Source organism: Cryptotermes secundus, unplaced genomic scaffold, assembly GCF_002891405.2.
Source record: "Cryptotermes secundus unplaced genomic scaffold, Csec_1.0 scaffold9, whole genome shotgun sequence".
Lineage (NCBI taxonomy): Eukaryota > Metazoa > Arthropoda > Insecta > Blattodea > Kalotermitidae > Cryptotermes > Cryptotermes secundus.
The window spans coordinates 266548-292050 of NW_019725413.1; the positions used below are offsets into that span (position 1 = coordinate 266548).

At 38.2% G+C, this 25503-nt stretch overlaps 1 protein-coding gene and 1 long non-coding RNA gene across 4 annotated transcripts in view; one reads left to right on the top strand and one right to left on the bottom strand.

The window, feature by feature from the left end:
* LOC111863301 (protein dispatched) overlaps nt 1-7352 on the top strand; it is a 77966-nt gene extending 70614 nt beyond the window's left edge. For all 3 annotated transcript variants that reach the window (XM_023849493.2, XM_023849495.2, XM_023849494.2), the window contains 2 exons: nt 3787-4177; nt 4265-7352. In XM_023849493.2, coding sequence (XP_023705261.1) covers nt 3787-4177; nt 4265-5800 — 1927 coding nt within the window. In that variant the 3' untranslated portion in view covers nt 5801-7352. The remainder of the gene's footprint in view (nt 1-3786; nt 4178-4264) is intronic.
* A 2202-nt stretch (nt 7353-9554) lies between these two features.
* Nucleotides 9555-23724, bottom strand: LOC111863288. The gene is made up of 2 exons (XR_004512885.1): nt 23524-23724; nt 9555-12238 (listed from the first exon to the last, which is right to left on the bottom strand). It is a non-coding gene; the product is annotated as an uncharacterized LOC111863288 (long non-coding RNA).
* Between the last annotated feature and the right edge of the window lie 1779 nt (nt 23725-25503).

Here is a 25503-nt window from a genome sequence, read left to right on the forward strand (position 1 = left end):
CTGGCCGATGCGTGTCTGCCACATTTTGGCGTCCCTCATTGAAGGTTTTACCCACCTTGCTACTGTTCTGTAAGGCAATGAAGATTCCCTGCAAGCCTCTTGAAGACCTTGATGACACTGTCATGCTTTACGGCCTCTGGCACATTCAATCCTGTTTCGAAAACATCGCGACAACACTAAATTAGACCACCAGCTAACAAGAGGCTCTGTTCTTCTCGTCACTGCGCATGCACATGATGTGGGAAGGGAGAGTCCATTTGCTCTGAGGTATGGTAGGTATGTAACTAAAGTGTGGTATAAGTGACATTATTTGGTTCCCGTTGCATGGCGTCTCTACAGCAGTGTTGCCACTATTAAAGTTCCAACCCTCGTATTATGACATGATGACTTAAAGCTGAAATAGTGAAACAATTAAATGTGGCCATTACTAGGAAATGGTATTGTAAACACTTTTCCACAGCAACAAATCACCACGAAATAGTAGAGGAACTGTTGAAAGTGGTGTTTTCTGTGCAATTCATTCCGAGGCTCTATATGTAGGACACAGCCACTACCTAGCAACGATTAGTGAAGAAACGTAAGATGTCGTGTGCTGTAGTCGTAGTGATTTAGAGTGTGTAAATCAGTGAGACTGTTATAGTGATTTGTATTTGTGAGTTATAAGTGGTCAATAAATCTAATTATCAATCCAAACCCCATATCTAGTCACTAACACATGACAGAATATTTCTTTTGTACTGGATAAAGTAGTCACATTTATTGCTCCAATTTGTAGATTGTGAATTTGTCTGAGTTCTCTTCTTATAAATCATTTCTTGCTGAGAGTTTTCATGGGTTTCAAAGCTTTATTGGTATCTGCCATTGGATTGCTGGGGCTGTCAACAACTTTGCTGGAGACACACTGACAATCAGTTGGATTCCCATTGGACCTTCTCAGCATCTATGGCAATACAATGCATCACTCTAACAGACCGTCACTTGATATTAATATAAAGGGAAGAGTTCTATGAGAGGACAGAGGAAAATGGTTCAGCCAGGTACTAGAAGAGATCAGGAGCGAGGTAAGCACAGTTGGTTTAGTGGCTGGCTACGGGATGGACGATCAAAGGGTCTGAGTTTGAGTCCCAGTAGGGTCAAGAATTTTCTCCTTCCCACATTGTCCTATTTAATGGGTACTGGGGTTAAAGCGGCCGCAGCGTGAAGCTGACTACTCACTCATACATCATCATGGTGAAGTGCTGAATTAGTTAACATAACTTTACCATTTTACAAGAAGAGCTCAAGAAGACATCTGAGAGATGGAAAGAATGTAGGATCCGAGGTTGTCACAGCAGTGGCTATGAAGAGTACTATATTCTGGGATATAGCGCTATATAGGATCTGAGGTTGTCACAGCGGTGGTCATGAAGAGTTCTGTCTTCTGCAACATAGCGCTGTGTAGGATCTGAGGTTCTCACAGCATTGGTCGTGAAGAGTTCTGTCTTCTGGGATATAGCGCCATGTAGGAACTGAGGATCTCACAGTGGTGGGTATGAAGAGTTCTGTCCTCTGGGATATAATTTTTGTAATCCACCAAAAGTCAACTGATTTTTCAGACAGACATATCACTTCCATCCTCAGGATCAAAGTGGAAGCCAAGCGAGAAACCAGCATGAAGCAGACAACAAGGAAAGTCACCTGCCTCCTTCATGCTGGTTTCTTGCTTAGCTTCCTCTCTGATGCTGTCCAAACTACCACATTACACAGCAACTCATCCAGAAAAGATGCAAGAATCAGTCAGAATATATTGAAAGTCCCATTTAAGGTTTGTATGGGGTGCAGTGGATTTGAACACTATGCTGAGTAAATTTAACCCTGGCATTATTGATATGGGAGCACAGAAATTGAGCATTAAACAAATGAAAACCTTTATTCAGAGAACATTAAATAGGGGTTCCACTGTGTGGCATAGAGATACTGTTTTACATGGGATTTAATAGAAGTGACTGTGTCTGTATTCGTCCCAAGACTGGTTTCTCAGATTCAGATAACTGATAACAGGAAAGGCAATATGAAATGTATGACTAAGGTAACAGAATTCTGAGGCCGGTGTCCTCAGTTTTATGCAGTTTTCCTCCTAACATATAACTCCTGCTATTGAAATAGTTTTGTTACTTAATCCAAGAACTGGCCAGATCCACAGTAACAGCATTTCAATATAATAAAGAAATTATATTGTCATGTGTGTGAGTGACTGTAGACACAGCGTGGATTGGTAATTGGGTTTATTGAACACTTACAGGTTGTCACTACAAGTAACTATAGTGATGTTACTAATTCACATGCTCTGCAGTTCACTACAGCATGCAGTAAGTCTTCTCAGACTTCTGTATCTTCACCAGTCATTGTTAAATGATTCTAGCGCTGTATTTTCTTCAGCTTCTGTGGTTCACATCCTTACTAGCTGGCGATTGTTACACAACTAACAAAACTAAGACTTATCCTGCTTATAACCTCTCAGCATGGACCATACAGAGAACACCACTTCTCAGTTATTCATTGGTGTGTGTTAGGAATCTAATAGAAGAAGTGCCCATCAATGGCTGTTGTTTACAGTCATTATTTAGCAACAGGTCTACATGCCATGATTGACTAGTGAAGTCCATCAAGTGTAAGAGTTTAATAAGGGAGTATAAAAGTCTGCCTTGAAAAGCTTGTATATTCTCCCGTTAAACTTATTACACATGTGTGAAGTTTAATAGAATAATGTAAAAGTTTGCCTTCGCAAACTTTTATATTCTCCAGTTAAACTTTTTTGTTACACATGATGGACCTTAACTACTTGTTCATGTATCAGTGGTTCCAGATATCTCTTTTAAAGAAAGAACTATGTAGATGTGTGTTTCAGTCAAACAACGAGTTTGTATATGCCAAATGTCAAATAAGGTTTATATTGTCACGTGTTGGGTGTATAACGCGGCAAATAACTTCACGCCTTATTGGTTATAGAGAATTTATTGCACATTCGCTCTTACAATCACACAGTTTACAGATCCACAATTAATGTCATCGGCAGTATCACAAATACTACACTGCAAATGCCAGAATACAACTGACTGGTTGCTGGCTAACTCGTTACTCTCCGCTGCCTAAATGAAGAACTGTTGATCACACACTCTGACTCGTAGGCTTGCTCGGAACTGACTCGGAACTAATCGCTGATAACTCGGAACTAACTGTGAATAGTCTTCGCTGCTCTGTATCTAGCCTCGTTCCGGACAACACAGAAAACAGCCACGTAATAGGCACCATTGTTGTGTGGTGCCGTGTTGCTAGCAACGCTGTCCGGAGTTGTTTACTGCTGCTTAGCAACCGCGGTATCCCTTGGTGACGTCACCACTGTTGACTCGCATTGCATAGCTACCAGGATGCTGGGACTCGGCTAACTTCGGCTCCGCTCGGCGCGTCACGGCGGGCGGGGTGGGGTGAGGGGCATCATATATAGCGCAACACGTCACACTGTGTTTCAGTATCAAACATATGTACCATCATCAAACCCATATTTATAGATATATGAAGTTTACATCTTAAAGTTTACTGATTCTAAAATTGGTGGCCTACACATTTATAGCACTTAAAATGTAAAAGGCAGAGTCTGATTATAGCATACATTTGATACTGAAACATTTAACCTGTATTTGGCATATTTAGAGTTGTTACACTAAAAGATACAATTCTACTTGTATGTTTTTAATAAAATGCAAGAGTTGCTTTAATTTAGTTATATTTTGGTATGTATGCTTTCAGTGTGTTTGCCGGTACCGCTACTTTGGCAAACTTTGTTCTGATGCTGACATGGCTGCCAGCAGCTGTAGTGGTATCTGAACAATGGTGTTTCGCTCCGATGGTACCTCCTCGTTGGTTCACATGGCACAATAAGTTGCGGCCTGCTGTTATGGCCGCAGGCCAGGCCCGTGCACTACTGGATAAATTCCTTGTGTTGTCTATCACCAAACTACATTACCTCTGGCTTTGTCTCCTTGGAGGAATAGCCCTTGGAAGCATAGGAGTTGTGTTCTACTATCCTCGTCTCAAATTGCCAGATTCTAGGAACTTCCAGCTGTTTGATAGTCAGCATCCATTTGAGCGCTATGATGTGGTCTACAGGGATAACTTCTGGTTTGAACGGCTTAAGATGGTAATTTTTTCCTCTTTACTCCTGTCTTTATTCTTAAAATTATTATACTTTCTACTCACTGAGTGCTTTGTTTGTTCTTACTTGCAGGGAAGTAATGAAGATGCTCTTACTGCCAAGATGCCACTTCGATTTGTGTGGGGAATTTTGCCTATTGATAATGGTGATTACTTGGACCCCAGGAGAAGAGGCACCATCGTATATGATGATACATTTGATATGGCAGCTCCAGAATCTCAGCGATGGCTTCTGCGTTTCTGTCGACGCCTTAAAATGCAAAGCTTTTATCAGTCTATGCCAGGGCCTCTTCTACCAAACTGCTTCATCGTATCTTTCAAAAACTGGATGCAGCGACGTTGCAGAGATCCTGTGAATCATATTGACAGAACTCCTTGTTGTGAAAACTCAGTTTTCCCTTACAAGCGCCGGGTCTTCGAGATGTGCATAGTCCAAGCTATAGCAGATTTGTATGAAACCCCTTTATACTTAAGACCAGGTGTAGCAGGACTTAAATTCTCAGATGGGAAACGTCCTAAAATACGTGCGCTTATTGTCGAATATGATAGTAATCATTCTTACTCGCCTTCATTTTCTGAAATGGATGACTTCTTCCAAGAAGTTGAGTCATGGACACGTAAGGAGCTCTCAGAAGCTCCACCTGGTATGCGAAATGGTTGGTTTGTGAGTGACCTTGAATTTTATGATCTGCAGTGTACATTGTCACTGGATACCCTTGTATCCATTGGTGTTTCCATGGCTGTTGCTCTTGGTGTATTGCTTCTTGTCACGCTGAATGTCTTTATTAGCCTATATGCCATCCTCACAATATTGTGCATTATCTTTGTGACAGTTGCAGTACTTGTGTTATTTGGATGGACATTAAATGTCCTAGAGTCCATTGCAATATCAATAGCCATTGGTCTGTCTGTTGACTTTAGTCTCCATTATGGAGTCCACTATCGCATGTGTTCGGCTGAGAACAGGGAATTAGCTATAACTTATGCCGTCTCCTGTATGGGAGGTCCCACAGCCATGGCAGCCCTGACCACAGCTGCTGCTGGGGCCTTCATGCTCCCTTCCACAGTGCTTGCCTATATCCAAATAGGAATGTTCTTGGTAATTGTGATGACCATTAGTTGGATGTACTCCACTTTTTTCCTAGGATCTCTGCTTTGTGTTGGTGGACCTCAGCATGGATTTGGGCAGTTTTCATATACACGCTGCATCAGGGGAGACAGAAGCAATGGGAATTCAAGGGCTGCTGATCGGGTCAACAAGACAGTTCATAGCAACGTCTTTTCTGATTCAACGCTGTCAACATCTAGTACAGGCTGTGCTTTACATCCTAGTACAAGTGAGAGTCATGAGTTGGAAGCGTTAAATGTAAGAATTCACAGGGGAAGCTTTAATCGAAGACTCCGTCGGTCAGGTAGTACCTTGACGACATTACCATCCTCAGCATCTCTACCACTTTCACATTGTGCCACTACTCGTAAAGTTTCTTTACCCACTGACCAGTCATCTTCTGCACCGAGTGCTGCAACGGTTATCCTAGTTGATGACAGAGATGTGGATTCACGACCTACCATAGCGGATGCCACAGAAGAGCCCCTCATGAGATATTAATGTTCACACAATGCCATTTTAGTTAGATTCTAAAGGGTTCTGATGATGTTGTATGACATATAACATATAAACATATATATAAGACTTTCCAATTTGTGATTAGTATAAAATACAGTGGAACCCCCATTTAACTTTCTTGATTTAAGAGTTTCCCTCACTGAACATCCAATTTCAATGACCTCGAAGTCAATAAACTTGACGTGAATTTTCTCTATTTAAGATTTCCATCACTTTAGTATTTAAATCCCCTGCTCACCAAAGAAATCTTAAATGGGTGTTTTCATGGTATGTGTGTAAAGTGAGACATCTGTGTCTGGGGGTGTGATACTACATGATGCTTTTTACTTTCTATCGATGAACGATGTTTGTGGCAGAAAAGTCTGGTCATTCTGTGTCAATGAGAAAACGCTTTTCACAGTTTTATTCTGGACTTAATAATATACGAGTGAAATGGGACTCAGAATTACTGAGTTTCTGGACTTTGTCCCTTGTCCAGTATTCTGAAAAACTTGAAAAAACGGCGTTTCAGAAACTGGATCTCTTTACATACTCAGGTGTAGGTGGAGACACCTAATTACCTTATGATGGAAAGAAATGCAGTTTCCGAAAAATTGTGTTTTCTAGTTTCCGACCTCAGGTGAGCTGGGAAACACCTGCTCTGTTGGGTCCCTTAGAAAGGGCCAACCTCAGTCCAGTGATTGAGGTTAGCACTTTCTAAGGGACCCAACAGAGTAGGTGGCTCCCCTACTTACCTGAGGATAGATTCAGTTTCCGAAACGTAATATTCTCTAGTTTTTCACAGTACTGGACGATGGACAAAGTCCAAAAACTCAGTGATTCTGAGACCCATTTCACTTATATATTATTAGCTTCAGAATAAAACTGGAAAGTGTTCTCTCATTGACATAGAATGAGTAGACTTCTCTGCCACAATCATTATTCATCATCAGGAAGCAAAAAAACATTGTGTAGTATCACACCACAGACATGGATGTCTCACTTTACACATATACCATGAAAAACCCATTTAAGATTTCTTTCGTGAGCAGGGGATTTGAATACTAAAATCATGAAAATTTTAAATGGAGGAAATTTCACAGAGAGATTAATGATTTCAGAGTCATTGAAATTGGTTGTTAAATGAGGGGAACTCTTAAATCAAGGGAAGTTAAATGGGAGTGCCACTGTATCTCATAGTTATCATAAAGTGCGGAGGTCTTTTGTGTAATCCAGTGTACTTATGTAAACTCATAGGGTCAGTTCTCTGTTATGTGTAATGTAAAGACAGTAAAGTGATGTCATGAAATGTCTTTCTTTCAATTCGAATGCTGACATGTGCCTCAGTGTTTACTATGGCAAGGAATAATCTGGACTGGATTGCCTAACTTGTTTCAGTGGTGTAAAATTTGGGACAGAATTCCCATTGCTGGTCTGCTTGTTTTAATGTGAAAACTCAGAATGAGTTCTGAATACTGGATGTTTTTACACTATGAATAGAGAGCTATAGATTTTTTATTAAATTGTTATAAACTTGCAAGAGATTCAGTGAAAAGTGTTTACATCACTTGCTACTACTTACAGCGCACCCCCACATTACAAAAGGGATGCGTTCCTGAAAATGTGCCTGTACTGTGAAATTCCATAACATTTGCCCTCTTATTCCAATGAATCCCATTTACAAGTGGAGTTATGTTCCTATAGAAATGTTTTTGCTCCACAGTTACAATAAGTACACACATGTTTGTACTAATATTAGTGTAATACACTGCATAAGGTGAATAAGATGGGAATAGTATCCATTCGCCCATGTCACTGACATGTTACAGATGACTATCCAGTGGCCAGCCATATATCCGGCTATATCACTGATGCATGTACATATGTGATATGAATTTCTTATTAGATAAACATTAAAGAAACAATTCTGACTGAATTTGTTATTTTCATTTTGTAAAAAATTTTAATATTTATCCATGATTTCCGTAAGGGCATATTTATGGTCCGTATTTTAAATGTTGTGGACTTACTATATGATTTCCTTAATGAATGAATTCAGTAACAAAAATCTATACAGAGTGTTTCAAAAATATATGGCATAACTTCAGGAATAAGGTCCTCATATGTAGATAATAAAAATAGTTTATTTCAACATAGGTCTGAATGTGCATAGTTTCCAAGTTAAGGCTTTCTAAAATAGCTGAATGATAAACTGAATTTTGTGACTCCTGCAGATGGTTTACATCATTCACTACACTAAGGCAGTCGTGATATCGGTCTGACACAATCTTGGAAAGTTTCCAAATCTTAATAGAAGAAGTGTACAGTATCTGTGTGTTTAGTGTGTGGCGATTGCAAGTTGTGGAGATGATGTACTCAAATCAAGTGCTAGCCAATATGCATTTCATGTACAGTTTGCAGATGGTATGCTGTGGTGGCTTGTCATTTGTACCAAGAAAGTTATCTAGGATGAAAATGTCCAGATAGGAAAACATTTGTAAGTATCCATTGCCACCTTCGTGAACATGGGGATTTTGCACCTCATGTTGCGAACAGGAGATGACCATCATCTACAGCTCCTGAAGTAGAGGAGGGTATTCTGGATGTTGTGAATGAAACTTATGGAATCAGCACAGGAAAATTATCAGTGAAAGTGGATGTCACTCATTCAACTGTTTGGAGAGTGTTGTGAGAACATCAACTGTATCCCCGTCATCTGCAGCATGTAAAGGCCTTATCACTACCAGAGTCCCTTGCATGAGTAATGTTCTGCCAGTGGTTCTTACAACAGTGTGGTGCAAATCCAAACTTTGCTACCTTTGTGATAATTATGGATGAAGCACAATTCATAAGAGATGGAATCCAGAATTTTCACAATCAGCATCTGTGGGCAGATGAAAATCCACATGTGGTTCTTCTGTCGCATCACCAGCAGTGGTCCTCCATCAACATCTGGGCCGGTATTTATGGTGATAATTTATTCAGACGCCATGTACTTCCAAACAGGTCTGCAGGGTGGAATTACAAAGCTTTCTTGGAAAACAACATGGCAGATTTCTTGGCCAGTGTGCCACTGATCATTCATTGAGAACTGCACTTCATGCATAATGGTGCTTCCACACATTTCACTCCTTGCCCACAGGTACCTGAATCAGAAGTTTCCTTGTTGGTGGATAGGTAGAGGTAGACCAATTGCCTGGCGTCCACACTCAAATGATTTAAATCCTCTGGATTTCTACCTGTGGGTCTATTTAAAATCGTTGGTGAATTTGTTTCCAGTGGATGATGAGGAAACTCTTCGAAATCGAATTGTGGCAGGTTTTCAGACAGTACGCAGCATGCCAGGAATTTTGGGCTGTCTTTGGGTGGCGATGTGACATCAAGCTGAGGCTTGTATTCAGGCAGGTGGACATATGGAACATTTACTGTAGGGGAATGTGAAGAGCTGAGTGTCATAGACATACCTTAAAAATTCAGAAACTGCATTTTTGGACGTATGTTGATATAGACTATTTTTAATATCTACATATGAGGAGCTCATTCCTGAAGTTATGCTCTGTATTCTTGGAACACTCTGTATAGCACTGGGGCCCACTGTATTCAGATTTATGATAAATCATCTTTGTAATTTTACTGAATAACCTCATTTATGTATAGGTACTGCAAAGGATAACAGAGTTAAAGTCAATGTGGATCTATTATGGAGTTAGGTAAAAGTGATGTGTGTAACAAATAGTGAGAACCCACTCTGTGCTAATAATGGAGTTGGTGTATGATTACAATGGCTTTATTGCTAGGCGCCAAGTGGGTCATAATGTTATATAACATCCACAGTGCACACTTGCATACCAACAGGCATACCAAAAAAAGACAATACATGTGGCGTAGAAGGAGGAACTTACATTGACTTCATTTAGAAACATTTTAAATATGAAAACTTCCATTGCAGTAACGGAAAAGACACAGCAGTTCTCTTGAATTTCAACGCACCGGATGATGGCTGAGTAGGCCGACAAATATAGTGCAGTGATGAATTTCAAAAAGGATTTTAGTTTATACCTGAACAATGTTGCATAGTGGACAGTAAACAAAACCAAAAATAAACTCTAATACCAGATAGGTCAGTTTGTAAGTGTCTTCTGCAGGCAGGATTATGGCAATTTGATACCTAGCTGTGTTCATAATGGTTCAGGGGCTAAGCCTGCCTCTCAGGTCAGACCATGATGCATTAACCCCTGACCTCCATTTAATGCCAAAGTCTAAATTGCATGGAGCTGTACCTGTAGGGTTACCATACATCTTCATGACAAGATGATTAGGCACATTTGCCATTTATATTACATTTTGTCAGTTCTTATAACAACAAACCACCAAATGGACAAAGGCCCATATAGTTATACTCTCATACTTTCAGTTAATTTTTCTGAAGTTGCCTTAAAATCAGTCTACTTAAAAGGTAATAAGATCAGAATAATCACCCCAGTGAAGAAGAATTTACTTAAATATTTCTTAGTATGTCATATCATTATATTCAATTGCACCCAGTTACTTTTACCCAAGCAGTGTCATCAATAACAATCACATCATCAAATTACAAATTTTTGTCCTTTGTGAATTTATATTGCTCATTTGATAGTAAATTTGACCGGTGGTGTATGAGATTGTTATGAAATTTGCTCCATTTCTCTTGCCAGAATGTGTAGTGGCCATAGTTATTAATCTTGATGAACCTTCATGCAATTTTGAATCAAAGTGAAATGTTTGTTGATAAAGAGACTATCATCCAATTTTCATTGTCCTAATAATTATTATCTACTTTAATGCCTTTGGAAAACTATGCCAAAAAGTATTTTCTGTTATACAACTGTGGTAAATAGTAACTAAAAATTAGGACCAAACAGTAATTATACTTTTCTTCCTTTGCCTAATTTTAAGGCCAGATTTGTTGTTTTAAAAGAGAAGACAGTTACTCAGTTATTTCAAAGTTTTTGTAACATGTTTCAGCCAATTTTTGATATCTTCAGGATAGGTACAATAGTTGTATACACAGTTTAAGTCAACAAACACAGCAGGAAGTATGCAAACCATGTACATCTTTATTAACAGTAAACTGTTATCTATGTGCATAAATTTTGTTGTGCAGACATTGAAGTGTCCCATTTACGTTAATGAGATAAGAATGTTTGTGTTTAAGTTAAAGTTGTATACGTTATAGCATGTAGCACTGAAATTAGGTTCTACATATTTCTTATTTATTCCTTCCATTAAGCAATCGTAGTGAGTATTTTGAATGCAACGTTTTGGACTCTGGTCCCAGGTCCGGTGATCAAGACGAGCTCTAACTGGCATAGCCAAGGAGGAACCTTTTCTTCATAACACCTGAGGAGACCAGAGATTGAGACTAGCTCTTTCTTGCTTTATTTTGTGACAACTGAAAAACATTATGCAACATGAATATTTTCTTCTGCAATGTGATGCTGTGTAGTTTGGTTCCCCTGAAAGTTGTATTTTTAGATGCTTGCTTCTGGTGATTGTAGGGAATATACAAAATATCCTTTGGGCAAAAACCAGCAAGTTATTGAATATTCGTATACACTGTTTTGAATCACTGATGGCTTTGAGTATTTTATCTTTACAGTACGGTGGTGCTTCATAACTGCAAACAGATGCTTACATTGCCCACATTGATGGGCCATTTAATGTAGAAGATGATGGACATAAAGTTTCATGGCAGAAAACTGCATTGGCAATAAAAAATAGTGTTTGTTTCTGAATTTCATTGCTGTCAGTAGTTAAAAAAGATACTAATTGAATCTGTGGTACTGAATCCCCTTTCACAACTGATATCTATTCAGCTGTTCTACTGAACCTGTGATTTACAGAAGATAGATATTCAAAACTGTCATGACAAAATGCACCAGTGGGCAATATCCTGAGCCAGCTTTCTTTTCCATGGTCTTATTACAGTAACTGCTCATCTACATTTAAATCTCCAAAGTGTTCCCTTGCCATGAGGTCTTCCAACCAAAATTTTATGTGTATTTGTTAAAAATAATATTAGGGCTCTAAGTCAGTGCTTTTGTCATGGAGAGTGTCTGTGAGAGAGGTGAACTATGCATTTAAACCTATATGTGACACAGGATGAAATTTTTCCCACAAATGGAAAATGTCATGTTGGATTAGAGATTCTCACAGTGGTGACTATGAAGAATATGGTCTTCCGGGTTGTTACTCTGTATAGCGCAGAGAAAGTCCAGTATGTCATGTCTTCTTCATCTTCAGGGTTGAAGAGTCATCTTTCCACCTCTACTGCTGGTTTCATGTTTAGCTTACTCTTTGATTCTGAAGATCAAGATAACATATTCTTCTCGGAAGACTGCCTTTATCCAGACCACATGGTGTTATAACCCAGAAAACCACATACTTCAGGGAATATCATATCTGAAACATGTCAAACAACAGAAAAAAAAATCCTGTGTTTGTTTTCACATAGGGTGGTCAAAATTGGTTGAATCATGATCGAATTAAAGCACAAAAATATAAAATGTCTGCAGTAATTTGTACTGCTTATACATGTGTTATATTATGGATAATTGATGTATGAAATTTTGGAGCAAAATTCAATGGCTCGTTAGTAACATACATTAGTTCCTTTATACTGTTGCTTGAATATATTTAGTTGTGTAAAAATAAACACATCCAGTTTTGATATAAAACTGTAATGTTATGAACATATTTACACTCTGATTATTTTGTTAATGATGAAATGTAGACTAGAGTTACTGATTGAAAGTTATGTAAATATGGTAATGAAGTAGACAGACAAGTACAATACAGTGACTAAAACATACAAGTTCATATTGGCCATATATTGAGATATTAGTGGCATTGTTATGAACATAGTAATTGGTTTACATATTAGTCACAATTTACGTTCATGTGCGAATGTTTGTTCGCATTAAGCTGAAATGTACATTATCCAGAAAAGGTACACACTTTCCAAGAATGAGATTTTTATCCATAAGTTGAGTGTTTTACAAATTCTCCTTTCTGTGTACACAAGTATTAAAGATATCCTGTGTATACAGATATTAAATATATTTGATATTATAATACAGTATGTTAAAGAGAAGTGTTAGTGTATTGCTGTTGATAAGAATTGTTTACAAGTACTTAAAGAAAAGTAAGAAAATTGTTACTAATAATTATTGAAAGTAGAAACATAAATATACATTGTAAATAGAATTATTTGTGACATTCAAGATGGCCTATGAATACACTGTGTATATTTTTTGGTCTGAATTTTTACTGGCCCTGCTCAAGCCTTTTTGATTATGATGAGAATCTTTGATCAATTAAGTGTGTAGCTCTTAACTTCTTGAAGAATCAGACGTAGAACAGAAGGTCAATTTGTAATCTTATTGAGTGAAAGAGAGGCTTGAATTGCGCACACTACATGATAGTATGTGTCTTGTGATTTATATGTAGTCTTTCTTCGATGTTGTTATTGAACTAGCAAAACAAAATCTAGTGACCCTTTTATTATAGCTACCACTTTTAGTTTGCATTTAACTTATTATACACCCTTAGTGTGCCTGAGTGTTCTGCAATAATGCTGCTTGTCTTTGGTGTCGTGTATGTACAAAGATCTCGGTAGCAGAATATAGGAAATGAAAGCTCAGTTGTTTATTTCGTACAGAATGTATATTTTTATATTACCATCAGCACCTCATTGGCTGGGGACTGATTTTTCCAAACAAATTTAAGATGTACGGGTATTATATTTGACACATTAAGTAAATCAATTGATAAAGTAAGGAAGTAAGTTTGTTTTCTGAGTAGTGACCTTTAATTTCATCTGTGATCATTAGTTGATTCTTGTTATATGCACATGAATTGTATTTTTATATATTTGATCTTCATTCTGCTGGCGATTTGGTAGAAAGATGATTTATCAGATTTTGTAGCAGCTCACATTGTCATAATTCAACAGAACATGATCAAAAGAAAGTTTGTATTTAGGTCATAGTTCTAATATTTGAAAGGAACCCATCCAGTTGAATCAATCAGAATGCTTTTGTAACAAGACAATGGAACAAACATGAGATTTGAGGTTATATTAACAAATCTTGAAGGTACAAGTGATAGCTTTGATATAATATCTCTGCTATATGACGCACATTCATTGTCCCAATCTGCATAGATTCTTTAAAGGACACTAATATACTGTGATTGGTTAAATTTCTACTTGTAAGGTTTCATGGGCTGTATAATGCCATTTTAGAAATGCATCATGAAAGGAAGTTACTGTATAAGATATGAGGTTTTCACTGCAGTTTAGGTTCATTTTGTGGCCTTCTGGATTATGACAGTTTTAGTCTTGTAGGTGGATACCAGTGCTTCGGAAGAATATACTGCTTTCTACTTCAGGCTTCTACTCTGAAGATCGAGGCAGTACGACCCTTCAAAATGTTTGTACCCCACTACAAGGTGTATCGGAAAGTTCCCAGGCTAGGTCAAAAAAGAAATGTTGGCTTGACTTACTCAATTTTGGCTGACATCTCCTTCAAAATAATCTCCCTTGAAACGTATACAGTGATCCAGTCATTTTTTCCATGCTTCAGAAGCACCATGGAAGTCATGTTCCGTAATGCTGTCAAGTACTGCTTGCAGTTCCCTTTGGATGTCAGAGACTTTCAAAACGTCCCTTCAGTTTCATTTTCAATTTGGGGAACAAAGCAAAATCACAGGGGCTAAGTCTGGTGAGTAGGGAGGATGGGGAATGATAGCCATGTTCTTAGTCACAAACTCTGCGGTTTTCAGGGATATGGGGGCAGGTGTGCAGGCGTGTTTTTGTGATGAAGGTGGAATGCGGAGCATGTTCAACTCTTCTGTTAAAATCTGCTGGCAAACTCCATAACTGATCCCAGCTGTGTCTGTGAGCTCATCGATTGTATGGCAATGGTCTTGGTGGAAGAGTTCTCGATTTTTTCAACATTTTCTATCGTTCTGCTGGTTCCTGATTGCCCTGATCGATTGTCATCTTCAACTGACACTTGACCGACCTTGAAACATAAATGTCATTCAAAAACCACTGTCTGGCTTAAAGGATGTTCTCCAAAAGCTTTATAAAGTATTTCAAGGGTTTCAGTAGAGGATTTACCAAGCTTCACGCAAAACTTGATACAGACACATTGCTCAATTTCGCCATCCATCGCAGACATAATGAAAAATGAAGTTGAAAAAGAGCTCATGTAAACACTGTATGTTCACAGCACGGTGTCACGTGGCAGACTGATGCAGTAGGCTTTCAGAAGTGTGACTTTGCCCTCCCCTCTCATCTTCTTTCACAGAGGCAATTACAATAATAACAGACTGGGAACTTTACAATACCACCACATCATAACACAGCAGACCACAATATGAATTTATGTTTAACTATGGTTATTTACATCCATCATACGAATTCCTTTTTTATAAATCAAGATAGTGAAACAGCCATGTAAACAAATTTGTCTCTATTGTTGAGCTCAATCATATTCACTTATGAGACAAATAGACATATGTAGATTTCTTATAAGGGTTACAGAATAAGTTTTTATCCTTTAGAACCCTACAAATTATGTTGTTGCAGTGATTTCTTGTTTTCTTTTGAATGGAATGGCTGCCAGTACATGCTCACATATACTGTCCGCACAATTACAGCACATTATGATAAGAAATTATGAATCAAAACTTAAAATAAGTGCCATGTAGTTATACAGTTCTTCCTACTTATATGTAGTTATTTTGTTAAATTGTAATGCCAAGTATGAGCTTGAAAGGAAATACCCAGTTTCTTAGTAAATGATTAAAATACAGTCTACACTACAAACCAAATAAAACTACCCGAAACACACGATAGTAATAACAATAAAACCTTAGGAGAAACACCCAAAACAACACAATGGCAAAACAAGAATGGAAAACTCTAAATGACATAAAGTAGAAAACAGAACACAAGTTAATAATAACAGAAGCAGACAAAGGCAAAACAATAGTCACAATACAAGAATAAGACTACAACAAAATTCTCAGCGACTTCATCCAAACAAACCGATTTACACACATCACACAAACCTCATTGAATCCTTAGCAAAGCAACATTAAACAATGCCCAAATCAAACAATGGAAGTACCATAACATGAACCCACAATCACCAAAACTCCATGCACAAATAAAACTACATAAAACTCCAGTATCCATAAGGCCCATAGTCAACTGGTGAGATTCTCCAGCATGCAATCTAGCTATTTACCTAACCAAAATACTAAAACAAAACATGCAATTACCCTGCACATGCAACATAAAAAATACACTGAATATCATAACCGACCTACAAGATTTGCACATAGAGGAGATACAAGAATATGTTCCTTCCATATACAGGTATCTAATATACCAACAAAAAAGTCACCACTATGATACAAACTATATTAACCATAACACATAAAACAACATAAAGAAACAGAAAACATAACACACATCGTACTATCACAAAATTACTTCAAATTCAATAATGAGTATTATAAACAGAAGAGGGATTAGCAGTGGGAGCCTCCTCATCCACAATCCTCGCTGAAATATAACTGTAATTCCTAGAACACTAACCTATATAACATCCTTATCAAACACCAGATAATAGACTACTTCAGATATGTAGCCAACATGCTATTAATATATGACAAAGAACTCAGACATAGACCTTACACTAAAAGAATTTAGCAACAGCCTAACACACCTACAGTTTACGATAGAAGAACAAAACTACAACATATACTGCAAGCAGTAAATCATGCCACCACATGCAACACAAAATGTCAGCCATCAGTTATCTAATTAACAGATGTAACGCATCCAATGGAAAACCCCCCACAGAAATACAGAAAAGAATTCAATAAATTATGTAACTACAATGGAACCAATACAAAAAAAAAACCCGATAAAACAAAATTCACATCTTTTGGACAAGAAACACAACAAATTGCCGAAATATTCAAAAGCACTGACACAAGAATGGCCTTCAGTACAATCAACACTGTACAGAAACACCTACAACCAAAACAACATGAGCAACAAATATGACAGTAGCGATATATACAAACTAAAATGCATGGATTGTCCCCTACAGTACATAGGTCAGACAGGGTGATCATTTCAAACAAGATACAAAGAACATATACATAAGTGCAATAAAATAAAACAAGGATGCATCCGCCTAGGCACAATACATACTAAACACAAGATACTACTAAGGAAACATACAGAACACAATGGCCATAATACACATAACCCAGAACAGCAGACATATGAACAGCCTTGAAAAATTACATATTTATTGCACGCACAAACAAAATGAACGAAATACTGTTTGGTCTACAAATTTTACTCAATATATAATCACTAGACAAAACATTAACATGCACAATTCACAGCATGCTGGCAGACAGCATCACTATACACATCACAGCATAAAATACATGCAGGCACAACACCAATAGCATATGTCCCACACAGCCATTCGTGCAGACAACACACTCACCATTTAAGGTCAGAAAACAGTAAAAAAAAAAAAAAAACACAAATTCCAATACACAACCTACAATTTGCACCTATGCAGACTAATATTTTTATTCCAAGGCAAGCCACTAGAAGAAAGGAGCAAAAACAACACATCACACACCCCTAGGCCAACATATAACCACAACATCGACATAATCTGAGGAAAACCGAAATATATCCCAACTCAAATGCACGAACTTTCGAGTATAGTACTCGCACTAGTAACATTCATATTTCAGATCAGGAAGAATCCACAAAAAACAGGGACATATATTGATGAATGTCATATTAAAATTGGCAACAAAAAGGGGCAGAACAGCATAAAGCGAAAGAGTATGTGTGTGTATATATATATACTTTTTAACACATAGCTCAATTTTAATTTTAATTAGAATATTGTAGCCTGTATAACCGTTGCTACGCAACGATCGTGAATTGGGCAGTTATGTCAGGCCTGTTCTGGGGCAACGGCTCCGCATGCAATGGGGGAAGTGGGGTGTTGTCTACGCCTTCCAGCCCGAGCAGTTATAAAGAGAACTGGGCAACCAGTTCAGTATAGTTCTGCAAGGGAGGCAAGATGGCGCAATAATTAATTTGACAGTTGACAGGAGTTCTGCACTGATGGCTGTAACAAGACTTGAGCGCGTGAAACTGAAGAATATCCACCGATATAAGCCGTTGCCAGGTAACGGCTGGTGAAGACAACAGGCTGGAAGAGGCTTAACATGTGCAGTGTTGATTTGTGAAGTGTGGAAATCAGCGATAGCGTTATAAGTGCTTGTAGTTCCGAGTGGTGTATATAAGTGGTCAATAAATCTATTCACCAATCCATATCTTGCCTATAGTAACGCCCATAAATTGTGACATCTGGTATCAGAAGTGGTCGGATTGGAAACTGCGTTGGATCTTGATCATTATATGGCCGTATTATGGAGCTGGAATAAATGATGGCACCCCTGCTGGCCGAAACAAAGGCTGAAATAAGAACCAATCAAGCGAAAATGGTGCCATCCTAAAGGAATTAAAAGCCTCTCAAGAACACCTGAATGAAAAAAATGCTAGCCAACATGGAAATCAGCCAAGGAAAGATGATGACCAGGATGAACTCCAAGACAGAAACAGTGGAGGCCTGTCTAAGAAAGACGGAGGCCACGGATTTGCAGGCGAGTCCAAGGCGGAGCATAAGGACATCCCTAAGGAAGAGGCCGCAGTGGAAACTTTTGGAGCACTGAAGGAGCGGTATAGGGAACGGCATCTAATCGTAATGCTCTGCGGTCAGCCGAAGAAATGGACCCAGGGTAATGGTGGGTACGGAAGGAGTTTGCCACCGCCTGAAGAGGGATGCTCTGTTGTGCAATTCCTGCACGGTGTAAGGAACGCGGTCGTCAGGTACAAGGCCAGAATATTTTGAACGAGGAACTCAGAAAGGACAGATGTTAGGGAAGAGGCATTGGGCGAAATCTGAAGTTGTCAGCGACTTAAGGTACTGAGACCTAAGACAGCAGCTATGACTGGGAAGCAAGGGAAATGGTAACGAGAAATTCAGGGAGACCCTAGGGTTGGAAATCGCAAAAACAGTAACCAGATCTTCCGTCAGGATTCGAAAAATGAGTGTTAGGACATTATGGAGGAGTTGGCCCCCTTCTAAACGAAAGCAGAGACTACTAGCAGCTTAAAGGCCTGAGATTTAGGAGCAGCGGCTACTTTAGGTAGTTTCTTCCCCACCGATCGGTAAAGGAGGATGATGGCGATAAACCTGGACTGACTGGAAACCTATGAGGGAACCGCTCAGGACGAATGGCCTGAAGGAGGATCAGCGGAAGCAGTTGGAGAGTAATCACCATGAGATCTGAGCCACAAAGAAGAAAGGCGAGACCGAGCACAGACGTCACAAGCACAGCCCTAGAAAAGGAAATGATTGTACGCCTGTAGGCCATTCGGGACAAATAGCCTTAAGGTGGGAGCAATGTAGCATGTATAGCTGTTGCCACGTAACGGTCGTGAGATGGTTGGTTATATCCTTTTCTTGGAAACGGCCTGATAAACACGTTCCTGCTGCAAAGATTACATATGTAACGGGGGAACAGGGCGTTGTCTACGCGGTCCGAGCCGAGCAGTTATAAATATGAGAATTGGGACAACCAGTTTAGTTGAGCTCTCCCAGGGAGGCTGAGAAGAGATGGCACTATAGCTGTGACAAGATGTTCTGAGCGCGTGAAGCTGAAGAATCTCCACTGACAGAAACCCTTACCAGGGAATGGCTGGTGAAGACACATCAGGCTGGAAAAGGCTTAACATGTGCTGTGTTGATTTGTGAAGTGCGGAAATCAGTGATAGCATTTTAAGTGCCCGTAGTTCTGCATGATGTTTATAAGTGGTCAATAAATCTATTCATCAATCCATACCCTGTCTATAGTCACACCCCTAAATCTTGATAGTATATTAAAAAATTTAAATTTGAATATTTAATACATTTTATAACATAAGGGCATTATATAAACAGCATACCTGTACAGTGCACTCCCAATGTGTAATCGCTAGCCAATGTAGGGAGGTATAGCAAATAGAACGGTGATTGTAAAAGCTCTATGTACCTGATGATGGCCGCAGTAGGCCGAAACATATAGTAAATGCAAACGCATGGTTCGTTTATAGCAGAATTGTGTTGACTGAATAATGAAATGAAGTTTCAAAATTTGACAAGAGACAACATGCTAGTTTTATGTCTGAGCATGTAGTAAGTTTCATTTTTCATTAAGATTTATGAACTGAAATAACATGATTTCCTAACCAAATCAATAATACTGTATTCAGAAATACAAGTAATGTAATAACAGTAATAATACCAATAACTACTACTACTACTACCACTACCACTACCACTACCACCACCACCACCACCACTACCACTATTCTTACTACTAGTACTACTACAACTAATACTGTCATTATTATTACTGTTTTTGTTTGTTATTGTCATCATCATTATTTGTATAAGAATTATACGCTGGGTATATGGGAGGTAATGCTTGTTTTTGTTTGTTTAATGAGCCAAAATAGTAGAACTGAGGAAAAGCAATATTGCATCTTTTTAACACCTTTAACCTATTATATAAACCCTGTGGTAACAGACCCTGAATGTTCAGCATGGTTTATATGAGTACCGAAGTCCTTCATTAGATATGAACATGAGCCAGTTCCGTCCACCTCCCATTCTCACAACATTATTCACTAATATACATTTAATTTTATCTTCCAATTTCCTTCCCAATTTTTGAAGTTGCCTCTTTTGAGAAGATTCCCAATCAAAATTCTGCATCCATTTCATTCTGTTCCCTGTATGCTGAAATCAGAATCATGGGAATAAAATTATTCTCAAAAAATAAATACAAAGAGAAAAATTAGTTGAACCATTCTTTGATTTAATGAATCTAATAATATTGGTAAAGCATGAGGTTTTCTCTACCTTCCTTTCACCTCATCCGTCTTAGGTTCAAACATTCTCATCAGCACTCTCAATCTGTGTTCTTCAACTGTTCATTATATTCTGTTGCTATGGAATTATATGAAAGTGGGAATTAGCATTTGATTTTAAACATTGACGTTTGTTGGAAGCCACTATCTTTCATAAAAGGGTTGTATTCAGTCAGTTCATGTTGTGAAGCCCTTGGATATGGATATACTGGTGTTACAATATCTAGAAGAGTATATGTAATGTATTTGAAAAGTATTAATAATTAATAAAAATGGCATTCACAACTAAGGGTCACGATGTTATATAACATAGAAGAAATATATTTATTATATTCAGGATGAAATTTGTGTATAATGTGTTTCAATGTGACGTTTATACTTCTACAGAAGCATTGCTAAGTTTATCAAATGATGTGTTTGGTACTTGTAAAGAAATTTTAATAAGTATTTGAGTGTTTGATTAGGGAAGGGAAGATTATTTGGGAATTTGTTAAAAGAGTTGAATTGTTTAAGCATGGTGATGTTTATGTGTTCATACTGATTTCAGTTTATACAAATATGTTCGGGTTCAGTTCAGAGCTGGAAATGGCTATTCTGAACCAGCATACATGTGAAGCTATTATTGACTGGCTTAAGATATTTCTAAGTAAGCTCAGGGGTAGTATAGAGTAAGTGGAAGATATTTTTGTAGTTGGATCTGTTGTTAACTTAGCAATGTTTCTGCTCATTGTGCCTGTATTGTACTATTATGTGTGCATATAAAGATATAAAGATATTGATCTTGATGTATGCCGACAAATATATACTTATCTGGGGCGTTCTTTTTTAATAGTGTGTTTACTTTATTGAAAATGTTTCCTATTCCGAGGCCATGGGAAAGAGCCCCATAGATGGTGTCACACTCCCAATTTGCGCCGCTACTGGTGATTCACATAAATAGGTCATCATACTACAACTGTGAATGCTTATATTGGGTATTCAGCCATGTGGTACCAAGCAGGTTAGCTCAATGGTAAATATATTCTGCTGGGAAGAATATAGGTTATGAAATGCTGAATCAAGTACTGTGATACATAAGGGTAATCAATACAATGTTTGTGTTGTTCCAGTAATACAAGATTATGACATTTATAGCATACTGTAACTAGATCAATGGCAACCAGTTCTCATCCTGAATTGTCTTGTAAATTACATATCCTAGTAAAATGTGCCAGAACAATGGACTGTATTCACCACACGAACAGTGCATATCATTATTCAAAATAGTGTAAGAATCTGAGTTAAAAAAACACATTACTACACCATCAGATTTAAGGGGGAGCATCTGAGATGGCAGGCCATCTTGGGCCTCCAGAAAATAAATAAAATCTACATATTTTACAGAGTAGATAATGAAAAGTTCAGTCCAGTGTGACATACGAGTTTACAACACTTCAGTCCTCNAAACTCGTATGTCACACTGGACTGAACTTTTCATTATCTACTCTGTAATTAATAGTGTGACGGACCAAAATGGGACAAGTTAAATCTACATATTTTATTGAGACATTTTCTTCTCTAATATCACAAAGAGTTTGTGGGAACATCCCACATACTAACACGTGGTATCGCCAGTCTAACAGACAGCACTCACTCCTAGTCAATATCACATTGCGGGGAAATGGACGTAGGAGCAAATTCTGCCAGCGCACTCACAGTGGAACAAACTGCCCTTTTCAGGGCAAGCCAACTTTTGAACATCGACATTCCACATAGCTTCGCAGATATTCTGTACATTCACAATTGTTACAGTTTTACGTGGTTGTCTTTTAGAACATCGACAATCCCACAAGTTTGTTTACATTTTTAGTTATAATAAAATAAAAAAATATTGTAATAAAAAATTGTTGTCACTGATGAGGGCCACTCACTTCCAACTAGTGCCGAGGTCAAGAAGACGTGGATCTATATATCCACAATCCCATATGTCTTCATGGAATATCGCTTAGTTAATTAAACACAGAGAGAACTTTACCTTTGCTTTACTGATAAGGTTCTCCACATTCTGACTGCCTCAGGGTTCTCACACCTGTAAATACATCCCTGCCTTACTGTCATTAATACCAGGTATGAAACAATAAATTCTTATCAGTTTTAATGTGTTACATTTTTTTTTGTGTACTTTCTAGTGTTAACTGAATTCTGCATAACTCAGCGTTTTTTTGGCCGTCAACACGACAATTTTTCTTTTTCCAATAAAATTAGTCCAATATCACAGTACTAACATTGGTTTTAGTTTATCTTATGCTGCATGTTTCGGTTGATGTCTGGATCATCATCAGGCATTTTCTTAAATAAGTTACTAGTTACTGAATTATCCTAATATGGAAACAAATTAGTATTATTTTAAAATAGTAGATTTCTATACCTCGTCATAACACATGTTGGTATTTTGTTATTACAGTTAACCTTAGGGCTAAAATTATTTAAATCAGCATTTGTGTCTCGTCCGTGTGCTGTGGGTTTCCGTGATGCTAGGCATGTATTAGAGGGTGATGTCTTCTGGGATTCGCTATTAATGTTTGATTTTTCTGAAATTAAATTAACGTGTACTTTTATAATCAGAATTATGAGTAATATAATACATTGCGTGGTGTGGGTGGTTACTTACATGTTATGGATGATTACTCGCGGATTATTGTTGCTAGTTCTATATGTATTTCTTCCTTATTTTCCTACGTAACATCGCGACTGAAGTTATATTCTCCTTTGAGTGTGTGTTTGTATGCTTCTGTTGTACGGACGTTTTTCTACTATTGAATGTTCCTGTTTTGCGGTTCTGTATGTTGACCATGTTGACGCTCCCCCCGAAAAAAAAAAAAAGCATTGTAACACCCAACAGGATGCAGACAATAAAGGTTCTACATAAGTGTATGTACTACGTGGCTTTTGTTTTGGAGATATGATTGTGGTTTTTAAGTAAAAAGAATTTCATGGACAAAAACATTGTCATAACACATGACAAGATTAAATCGTGTAAATGGAACATAACTTCATATTGTCCACAACATTAGGTTTCAGTATAGGTACAGAATATTATAGGAGTCAACCTCACCTGTAAATGTAAGGCCAGTATTTTGGCGACACTGACATGCGACTTTTAACATAAATTAATTTAAGGTTGATGTATCAGGCTTTAATGGCGGAATATGTTGAGAAATAAGAATCATTCGGGTTATGAAACAGTTGATTTCGTATATTCGTACAGTCAAATATCGAATTCATAGAGTAGCCCATGGATTAGATATTCAATTACAACGTGATTATTTCAAAATTTAAGTTCAGTAATTTTATTCTATTTGGCCAAAGAACAATGCGTTTCCATAACTGTTAATTTCAAACTGCTGGGTTCACAGTCAGGCAACAGAAATCTAAGGGCGGTCACACACCAATTGCGTCAAAACAAACATCAAGACATGAGACAAAAGACGCAGTCTTGCTTCATTCGTGATTCAGACTCGAGACCGCACACCGAAGTAACACGTGTCTGCGTCTTATCACATTTTCTCTAGTTGATGACATGACGTCGTCCAGTGACTCACGTCGATAACTTACACTGGCACTGTTCCTTGAGTACTAATGTCTGAGTCTTGACGCACAGAAAAGGGACATATCGAGTCTTACTGCACGTGTCTGCAGCTTGAAGCTGACGGCAGCATCATGACTCAGACCGGTGTGCGGCGGTTTTCATAATCTCATTCGTTTCAACTGTGCTCCTTTCTTTGTGCTGTGTCACAGATATCGTGTCTTCGCTATTACATGTCTTGACGCATGCCGGTGTGCGGCCCACCTAAGAGAAAGTATATGATTACACTTCTACCGGCTCATAACATTGCAGTGTTCTTTGTACGTTCTTTCTGGCAAATAATTAGAAGTATTGGACATGAACAGCCGGACGCATGTAGTTACCTGGCCGCTGGAGTCCAGCCTCTGTGTGCTAAGCCTAAAGAACAGAAAAATAGACCTGGGTGTAACGGTCCTCAAGAGAGACCTGCCCATCCACTGCGTAGCTTTTCTTGGACTGTCATTTCTAAATACTAGAACTTTATGTGCCCTTCTGGAGATGGTGAAAGTTGGTCCGGGTACCAGGACTATGGTCACGACACAAAAGGGTGACCCAATATTTCCAAGTGTTACAACACATTTACGACTTTGTAACTATGTCATACGTAATTGTAGACGGGATGCGGGCAAAAGTTAAATAACATGTCTATAAAAAGTGTTATGATACATAGGCTTCTGAAACTCCTCTATATTTATCGCGCCTCGTCCTGAGATAGAGCTCAACCCTGGTCACTAAACCTGCCCATTTGAGAAGCTCCACCCAATTACCCTTTAACGAACTTGAGAAAAAAAAATCCGTTTCCGTGTTGCTGAAGAGTAGCACGGGATATGAACGAAAGCTGCAGTACCGTCCGAGCCATCGAACCGACGTAACAACTAAGCCAGCAAGGAGCGGCTAGAGCACTTTTGGAGGGAAACACAGGTCAATATAGCGTCGGTGATTTGATGATTAATGAATGTGGAGCAGTTTATGTAATGATAACTGATAATAAAACAAAGAATTCGGAGAAAAATTCACCGTAGTGCT